At 41.6% G+C, this 10,501-nt stretch overlaps 1 protein-coding gene across 1 annotated transcript in view; it reads left to right on the forward strand.

Moving 5' to 3' along the window:
• LOC136617347 (oocyte zinc finger protein XlCOF22-like) overlaps positions 1-9,461 on the forward strand; it is a 75,917-nt gene extending 66,456 nt beyond the window's left edge. Inside the window, exon 9 of the mRNA XM_066594250.1 lies at positions 6,812-9,461. Within this exon, the coding sequence (XP_066450347.1) occupies positions 6,812-8,040 (1,229 nt within the window). The 3' untranslated portion in view covers positions 8,041-9,461. The remainder of the gene's footprint in view (positions 1-6,811) is intronic.
• Positions 9,462-10,501: the final 1,040 nt, after the last annotated feature.

Raw genomic sequence — 10,501 nt, forward strand, 5'->3', positions numbered from 1 at the left:
CCCCCCCATCTCCTCTTATAGTATATGGCTTATAGTGTCCTATATACAGATCCCCCCATCTCCTCTTATAGTATATGGCTTATAGTGTCCTATATACAGATCCCTCCATCTCCTCTGTATTGTATATGGCTTATAGTGTCCTATATACAGATCTCCCCATCTCCTCTGTATAGTATATGGCTTATAGTGACCTGTATACAGATCCCTCCATCTCCTCTGTATAGTATACGGCTTATAGTGTCCTATATACAGACCCCCCCCATCTCCTCTGTATAGTATATGGCTTATAGTGTCCTTAATACAGATCCCTCCATCTCCTCTGTATAGTTAACGGCTTATAGTGTCCTATATACAGATCCCTCCATCTCCTCTGTATAGTATATGGCTTATAGTGTCCTATATACAGACCCCCCCATCTCCTCTGTATAGTATATGGCTTATAGTGTCCTATATACAGATCCCTCCATCTCCTCTATATAGTATATGGCTTATAGTGTCCTATATACAGATCCCTCCATCTCCTCTGTATAGTATACGGCTTATAGTGTCCTATATACAGATCCCTCCATCTCCTCTATATAGTATATGGCTTATAGTGTCCTATATACAGATCCCTCCATCTCCTCTGTATAGTATACGGCTTATAGTGTCCTATATACAGATCCCTCCATCTCCTCTGTATAGTATACGGCTTATAGTGTCCTATATACAGATCCCTCCATCTCCTCTGTATAGTATACGGCTTATAGTGTCCTATATACAGATCCCTCCATCTCCTCTGTATAGTATACGGCTTATAGTGTCCTATATACAGATCCCTCCATCTCCTCTGTATAGTATACGGCTTATAGTGTCCTATATACAGATACCTCCATCTCCTCTGTATAGTATAGTCAAGTGACAACCAAGGCCAGGCTTCTTATTAAACAAATATCACAACTTGGGTCACTCTCAAGGCCAACGAACTATGGATCCCTTTGGTAGGAGAAATGGAAAAAGACATTATAATCTGGGGCCGAGAGCTGGGAAAAATTAAAAAAGGCTCTAGTAGTACAGGGAGCAATGGACTTTGATGCCCCACTAATACTTGATATTAACAGGTTGCAAGAGCGAGATGAACGTATGCCCCATGAATTGGGCTCTACGTAGTGAAGAAAGTTCTGAGTCAAAATCCCTTCCAGTAGCTTGGCAGAGAACTCTGAAGCAGTGACCAATCTAAGGGATGCTGCTGGGCCTGTGAACCAGCCTAGGAGCAGGTCGTATAGGAGTGCCCCTCTCCTGGTCATGAAGTCTTGCTGCTCTTGCCAGTTGACACCAGCTAAGAACTGAGAAGGGCTACCATAGTGATAGTCAGCATTGAAAAGAGGGGTCAAAACCTCGTGTATGCATCAGTCAGGACAAGTGCTAGTTCGTATGGTGAAGGTCACCAAGCACAATGTGAACCTTGCAGCAAGAGATCGAATACACATATTCCCCATTAGAGGTGATTAGGATCCACTAGAATCTCACCAGTGGATCGTCCTTGCAGATACTCATGCTATTATCCCCTCTTATCACTCGGAGCAGACTTGCTCTTTGATTTCCACAGATGTGGTTCTTTTTTTTGTTTTCCTTCAAAAAGAGTGAGAAGATGAGCACTTCCTTATCGAATAACCTCTCTTCACCTGACTGCATGTTTATTGACCCCAGGAGCCAGATTTTAACAGCCTTCAAATTACAGTGTCAAGTCGCAGAAACACTCGCAGTACACAAACCGTTGTCTGTTCCACTACATCCTAGGGATGATCCACGGACTGTGCCTCTTAGCCTATACAGACCTTATTGTGGTCTCCCTGAATTCAGCCTGAGATGTGTGCTTCGTCTCAGGGCAGGCTATCGTGTGCTAGCACAACTGCGCTATTAGATATACTGAGGGTGCCATATTGGGTGTGGTTGGTATGAACTCGGAGAACCCACCACAAAAAGTGTTCCATAAGCTGACTCTGCTTTATTATTTAGTTCAACAGTTTAAATATTATTTTGAGAAACAACATCCTACAATCAGCACGTAAAAAAAAAGATAAAATTGGTCAGCACTTTCCAATAGAAGTCTATAGGTGCACGTTAAACCACGGCTGCACCATACAATAGAAGCAGAAAGCAAAGAATGGCAGCAGCACACAAACTCCATTTACTACCAGAGGTAAACATACCTGTAATAAGTACTCCAACCACATTACATAATGCAGGTTCTTGGTATATCATTTGATCAAACCACATTGGCCCGTCTACCAACGTCCAGGTGACCAAGCTGTCAGATGGGTCCTAGCGCTAATACTAGGTGGTCTAATCATAACCAGAGAGATGGGTACCCACATCTCGGAACTAAGTCTATGAATAACACCAGGGAGGGTAGGATATCATTTCTATGGTCCAATAGGAGGGACAGAAGGTAAATGGGCAGGCGTGCCCTTCCCTGGTTTTATCATTCCCCACTCGAATGTGCTCCATGATTGTCAATTCCGTCCGGTGTGCATTTTGGGCCATGTATAAAGTCCTTGACAAGCCGGTGCATATTGCTGTACGAGATGTGAGCACGTTGCCCATTTGGAAGCCCAGATCCTGGATCTAAATGAGCATCTGGCAACACTGAGATACATTGACAATAGGGACAGGAGTTTGCTGCTCACTGAGGTGGATGGTAGTTCGGAGCAGGCAGCTAGCTGGGTGACAGGATAGAGGGAAGAGATCCGGGGAGGTTACTCCTGAACTGTCACACCCCAACAAGTTTGCAAAGTTGGCAGATGAGGGTGGATGCCATTATGGGGTCCGCAGCACGACATGCCCTCTGCCCACCAGGGGGATGACTGCTCCAGTGAGAAGGGGAGTGCAGGGCAGGTTAGGCACGTCCTGGTAGTAAGGGACTTAATTATTAGGGGGACAGAAAGGTCAGTCTGCCACAAAGATCGGGATCTCCTGTTCCTGTACTGTATGCCAGTGAAGCCTAAATTTGAAAAGAGTCTTAGCTGGTCCGGACGTTGTCCTGTGTGGCAGGGAGAAGGCAAAGCATTTAATAGTGAACTCCACTTCATTCCTCCTGAGCTGCTGCTCATCACGTTGTCCATCTGTTCTGCTGGCTGTTGAAAATGGGATGTGGCGAGAAAACCTGTGACCCGAGTGGGCACTGGTGTACTCCATTAGCTGGATCTGATTGGTCGAAAGAGCCAGCACGGGGAAGCAAAGATGAGCGGTAATTTGGTAAGTAATCTCCACCGCTTCCGGACCCCTGTGCCTACTTGCACTGTGCATACGAGTTCAGACTTTACGACACACTAAAAAATTGACAGTGTTTTTACCTGCCAGACGCTATGGATGGCAATAGAAGGACACTCCTTCTAAATGGACTCCCCTTGAATTCATGGACAGTTGGAGACCCAGCACAGCACACTATATACACAATCTCAGTCACATAAGTGGCGATATGATAAATGACTGTTTATTATATGGCCACTTAGCTGGTGAAGATAAGAATGGGTGCCAGGCTGTGAGCTTTCCTCCATCATATAACTGAGTCCCCCTCTAGCTTTCCCATCTTCTTCTTTGCAGACAGATATGTACTAGTCATATTTTCCAGCTTTGCTACATCCCCACAGGCAAAAGATTAATTTGACCACATTAGGAACTGCTGGAAAGACAGAACAGCCCAGAAAGTGGAAAATAACGCAGCCCTGTTTAATTCAACAGAACTAGAGAATCCGGATGGTGCCCATTTAAAGTATTTGTAGAAAGCCCCTTTAATTTGCATTAAAGTGCTGATCAATTGGTTTTGGGTTAGGGATTGCAGAGGAAGGGTCTGAATGCCAGACAAGGGTTGTGCTTTTCAGAGTTTCGCGTTTTCTCCTGTCTAGGTTCATGAAATGTACTTCACTGAAAAGAGACTAAAATATAACTTTAATTCGTACAATTTAAAAATCTTCTTCCCAATCTCAGTGAGGTTTTCTTGAGTAACCACAGAAGGTGAAGTGTATGCTGCTAATGCTTCCTTTTCTATAAATGGCCGTTCTAGATACACCAATTCTATATTGGGATGGTCGTCAGAGTATGATGATGGATATACAGGCGTATACCTATCTGCAATAAATCTTTCTATATGGCTGGGCGATAGTCTAGGTGTCAGACCAGAGACCTCCCTTAGTTAATCAGACCCAACAGGTTTCAGCCAAAATACTGCTATCCAGGAGCAGAGGCACAATGACCCACATATGGTGGGAATGCCATCCAGTGGCCGACCTCTGGGAAAAGGTAACTAAACTTTATAACCATATCAACCACTCAGAGGTAACCATGTCTCCAAGAATGGCCCTGCTCTCACTGTTCCCAGGCAACATAAAAACTTCTAAATCAAGCATCCTAAAATATTTCATAATAGCAGTGAGAAGACTTATCCCAAGGTTCTGGCGATCCTCAACTATCCCAACCAGGGGCATGTGGGTCGAGGAACTCCATACCCTCATGAGATATGACGAATTGGGGGCTGACGACCCGAAATCCTGGGAAACCTACTATAGGACGTGGCAACCATGGGTCGCGTTTAGAGACTCAGACGACCTTAAAGGTTGGATAGATCACGGATCAGTCGGCCAACCCCCTACTCGGGCTAGCGACTAGAGGTAACTGCCCGGGAACGCCTCCTGACCCTGATTCCACCCACTCTACCCTTCCCACACATCCTTATCTTCTGCCCCCTAATGGATAGTGTCTTCCCTCCCCCCAAACGTCTACGTGAGTGTCCGTGTTTAGTTGAGTTAAGCCTACCTGATTGGAAAAGAGGACCCCCCTCTACAATCCCAAACGAGTTCGAGATCAACACCCAGACTTGAATTCCACATAAAGCTAGAGGAGAGGAGAGGATGATGTTTGTTGAAGTAATTACCGCTTTACTCCCGTCAGCCGATGGAATTTCTCAGGGTGGACTCGCTCTACTCCCAGAACACCCCTCTTTTTTCTCCCCTCTCGTCCTCACAGATCCCTCTAAAGCTTATCACCATTCCGCGCAATGCTTAAGTTACACAACTACATGCCAGACTTATATACAATAAAAACTTATTTGAACCAAAATATGAGGGGGGCCCCCTCAGGAGGCGCTCGGGACCAGGGCACGGTGCTACCCGGAGCTGGGCCCTACCGCCTCAAACCATGCCCAAACTGGTGCCAAAGTCCTACCGCCCACAGCACCCTCATCTAACCCTACTCCCTCTCCCCCCCCCCCCCCCTTTTTTTTTTTTTTTTTTTTTTCCTGAACCCCCGTTATTTTTTTTTTTTAGTTAGGTTTATGTTGTAGTATAAGATTATTAACCTTGGACAGTATAACCTTCCCAAGTAGGAAAAGAGACGCATAGTCGACGTTTTAGAAGTGTAAAGAATTTATTTACTTTTGTCAAGACAACTGAGTGCCATTTCAAACTGCTAGCAAATGACTGACAAATGTTTATATTGTTGAAACTATGCGAATAAAATACTTTTGAACGAAAAAAAAAAAAAATACTGCTATCCTCAGGGCTCCCTATTTACTACAGCCGTTATTACGAAATTAGGAAATATGTACTGCCATATGAGAACTCCCTTGATGTACTTATTTTATATAGGAGGTCTGTGGCTTATAGGGTTAATATTCTGTCCAGAATGATCTTAATGGCCCTTTGCTTTTATTTATCAAGGTTTATAGGACAGCCGGTTTATAATAGATGACGACTAGCTATATATGTGGAAGTGCTCAGGTCACATGGGACTATAACTGTATATTCAAAAGAGACCCCTCTGGGTTTATTAAGGGGCTAAAGCCACTGGGGTTGCTTCTATGAGGGCTATCTAGACACATTATCAGAGCCATTAAGCATGGTCCTGTTGTGGCACCATATGCTTGCCAAATCTTGTATACTCGTCGCTGTATCCTTATGCAATCACTGTTGCGACTATTAAATCCTTCTTTTCTAAACAGACTTTCTTATTGGTTCTCAACGTCTATCATAACGCATGGGGGGGGGGGGTTAACACATTTAATAGCTTGGAAGGTTAGGCAGTTACTATTTCCCATATGATGTTCATCTAGATGTTTTGCCAATGGTTTATCACGTTTGTTTGTGATATCGCCTACATGATCTTATATCCTTCATCTACATTGGTGGGGGCTCTTGCCAACATAGTTTTTAAGGTATGTTGCTAAATAGATGCCCACCGCTTTGCAATTCCCTGCACTTTTGAACTTGTCACCTATTTTGATGTACGGACAAGCAGTGCGCTCTCCACATCTGTAGTTTTCCTTTATTTGTCATTGGATATCTGGCTAGATTTCTCACTAAATGACTGCAGACCAGTCTATCTTGGAGATTTATTCCCATTTTATATGTAATTTTGGGGTTTTCTGAAATATATATTATACAAGAGAAGGAAGCATTATCAGCAAATGGCTATTTACCTTCTGTGGTAAAAACAAAACACGGAGCTTGGGCAGAGTATTTTTTAATTTGTAAGAATAAAAGTTTTCTATTTTAATCTGTTTTTCAGTGAAGTATGTTTAATACAGAAGAAGGAACTCATTTTATATCTTCAGTGATCTTTCGGTTCAGTGATTACTGTGTAGAGAATAATCCTGGACTTTGCAACTAATAACTTCTAAGTGTTATACAGCGAAATTGATGGTAAATCTGCATGTAATGTGCAGATTTTGCTGCAGAACTACTGCAAAAAATCCAAACTGTGTGGCAGTAATATAAATGTTGTCTATCTTTTGTGGTTTAAAACAAATCCTGAAATCCATTTTTATTCCTGACAGACAATCCCGGTGAGACATCTGAGGGAAACATCCTGTTATCAGTAAATTACAAGGTAGAAGATGAAGATATCGTGCAGCGCTCTTCAGGAGAAAAGCTCATTCCCATTAATGTACCTCCAGGACTGCACAGTACAGATCCATCATATAATTCACCTACTCATGAGGAACCTTCTCCGACCCAATCACAGAGTGTTACCACAAGTGTGGGTCAGGATGAGGGGAAAAGGTTCCAATGCAGTGAATGTGGAAAACTGTTTACAAACAACTCAAATCTTTATACACACCAAAGGAGTCACACAGGAGAGAAGCCATATTCATGTTTGGAATGTGGGAAATGTTTTACCTCAAAATCACATCTTGTTAGACATGAGAGAATTCACACAGGGGAGAAGCCGCATTCATGTTTAGAATGTGGGAAATGTTTTATTACTAAAGCCAAACTTAGGGATCATCAAAGAATTCACACAGGGGAGAGACCGTTTACTTGTTCTGAATGTGGGAAATGTTTTACACAAAAATCACATCTTGTTATACATGAGAGGAGTCACACAGGAGAGAAGCCATATGCATGTTCTCTTTGTGGGAAATGTTTTATAAATACATCGAGTCTTGCTGTACATGAGAGAAGTCACACAGGAGAGAAGCCGTATGCATGTTCACTATGTGGAAAATGTTTTACTGATAAATCACATCTAGTTAGACATCAAAGAAGTCACACAGGAGAGAAGCCGTATTCATGTTCACTATGTGGGAAGTGCTTTACAGATAAATCAAGCGTTGTTATACATAAAAGAAGCCACACAGGAGAGAAGCCATATTCATGTTCAGAATGTGGGAAATGCTTTACACATAAATCACATCGTGTTAGACATGAGAGAAGTCACGCAAGAGAGAAGCCATATTCATGTTTAGAATGTGGGAAACATTTTACAAATAAATCACATCTTATTAGACATCAGAGGAGTCACACAGGAGAGAAGCCATATTCATGTTCAGTATGTGGGAAATGCTTTACAGATAAATCAAGTCTTGTTACTCATCAGAGGATTCACACAGGAGAGAAGCCGTATTCATGTTCAGTATGTGGAAAGTGCTTTACAGATAAATCAAGTCTTGTTAAACATCAGAGAATTCACACAGGAGAGAAGCCGTATTCATGTTCAGAATGTGGGAAATGTTTTATTACTAAAGGCAAACTTCGGGATCATCAGAAAATTCACATAGGGTAGCAGCCATTTTAATGTTCTATATGTGAAAAATGTTACAAAAACTTTTTTTTTTCCAAGAAAACCAAATTTTTAAACACTTGAGAAAATTCAGACTTGTTTGGAAAGAGAGAAATCTATAAATGTAAAAAAGATTTTTACCTTTTAGTTATTCACATAGAATAAACAGCCAATAAAATTAGATTTTTTTGTTGGTTGAAATTAGCCCAGATCTGTTAAACACCAAAACTCCACTTAACTAAGGCCAGCTGTGATCCTGGCCTTCCATAGACTATTGCACTTGTGTTTTCATATAAGAGTGATAGTCGCTCAGAGAATGGAGGCGGATGAACGTCTGCCTGTTTACACACCCTGATAGTTGCTTGTGTTATGGAAATAAATATCATATTCCATGTACTCCACTGCCTGCTCCAAATTGGTTATAAGATGTTGCATGCATACAAATGTATCTGAGTCTGATTCAATGTTGGTCATTCTCTAGTACACTTCTGGTTTATTCACATCATAACGGTACAGATATACTTGAACATGACACATCAATACACATGTATACCCCCAACATCATAATAACTCATGATTGGCTTAGTATGTAATGACTCTATGATTAACATATGTGAATACCCCAGGTGTATGCCGCTACCAAACACGTCACCTCTAACTAGATGGGAACAAACCACACTTATACTGTGTTCATTATCCAAATAGCTTTTCCTTATCAGTGTATGAGATCCTAGTGTTCCCCCCAGCAGTGGGGAAGTGTAATTCAATATTCTGCTTGCACATTCCAGGGTATAGTATTGAGCTAGTTACCCATTTAACTGCTAGCTATGTCCTATGAAGGTACCGTAGATATATGAATATATATTACACCTGTTTGCCTAGGCAGACATAAGAAACATATGTATTATAACACTTGGTTTTTGGCGTTGAATGGTGGCAGAGCGCGCTGGAGATTGCTTTGGCTTCCCGCCTCCATTCACAGTAAGCTACATTTGTAGATAAATGACAGCCTGTTTGCTTGAACCAATCATCGTTTGAGTTTTATGCCTGCAGAAAGTGAACAACAAATGAGGTATTCGTTATTCAGTTGCTGCTGGCATCTTCACTGAATAATTATCGCTTACTGTAAAAGGGCCCTAACAGATTACAGGCAGACAAGCTTGTGAGAGGACCTCCTCGTTTAGCTGGCTACCCGAATCCATCTGAATCAAAACCCCATTGGACTGTAAAGAAATGGTAATGAATGTAAACCTGCAACAGGATGTCAAGCAGGCTACTCCTTAGCACCACACCATGGACTGAGAACAATGTCAGGGTGGGACAAAGGACATACAATTCAAAGATATCCCTGGCATAATCGGTCTCTTTAGTAACTCCAGTATGGTTTTTCATGTGTTGTCACAATAAAATCCAACAGGACGGAATCCGATGTGTAAGACAACAATTCGTCAATGTTAAAAGAACACAAAGTGGAAGTACAATTAACAAAGTGTGTCATAGCCAATCCGAGGCTGACCACCCTGTAAAAATGTCTTACCAACGATGACCAGCATCGGTCTGTATTTTTGTTGCTATAGATAGTAGACCTTTAGAAGTTATAATTATCTGTTTCTCAGATTCGTCATTTGTTGGAGTTTTTCAAGGTGTTTTGTATCCTTTATCAATATGATATTATTTAATGATAATGAGATGTGAGACAATTGCAATATATCTGGGTGCCGGTGCGGAGCTACAACTCGCTCTGCATCAGCTAGGAACGTATATGTCTCATCTATCCATTAATAAATCTAACAGCGCCAAACATTTTTCACCGCAGCAGAAGAATCAAGTAGAGTTTCTGAATGCCTTCACAGATATGATTCTAAAATGTAACTTTTATTCGCTATGTTTAAAAATTAGAAGGCTAAAAGACGAACAAACAAATATGCGGCTGTATTTTCAAACCACCCTTGGATCTCCTTAAATATATGTATATTAGGGTATCGATCCAGAAGCAGATTCCCTTATATGGGAGTCTAGGTAGATGTAATAGGTCTTTATAACAGTTTCTAAGAAGGAGATCATTAAAAATTGGAAAAACAGTAAATCTCAGAAAGAGAAAAAAATGATAGTGTGTCAAGGGGGTACCAGTCCCAATATACAAACAGGTAATAGCCAAAACATAACTCTGATATTGTGAATACAAAGAAAATATCTTGGAAAAAAAATTTTTTTGGTTCCTTGGTTCGACGCGTTTCAGCCATTTGACCGGCTCATCAGGAACCTATTGTGAATCAGATATGATATAAGTTAAAGTGCAAAACACCTGCACTAAGATGGAGCAAAACGATAGTAAAACTGTACGCGTATGAGATATTAGACTGGAAACCTTTAAATAAAGGTATCTCCACTAGAGATGAGCAAGTATACTCGCTAAGGCACATTACTCGAGCGAGTAGTGCCTTAGCCGAGTATCTCCCCGCTC

The sequence above is a fragment of the Eleutherodactylus coqui genome, chromosome 1 (genome assembly GCF_035609145.1).
Source record: "Eleutherodactylus coqui strain aEleCoq1 chromosome 1, aEleCoq1.hap1, whole genome shotgun sequence".
Lineage (NCBI taxonomy): Eukaryota > Metazoa > Chordata > Amphibia > Anura > Eleutherodactylidae > Eleutherodactylus > Eleutherodactylus coqui.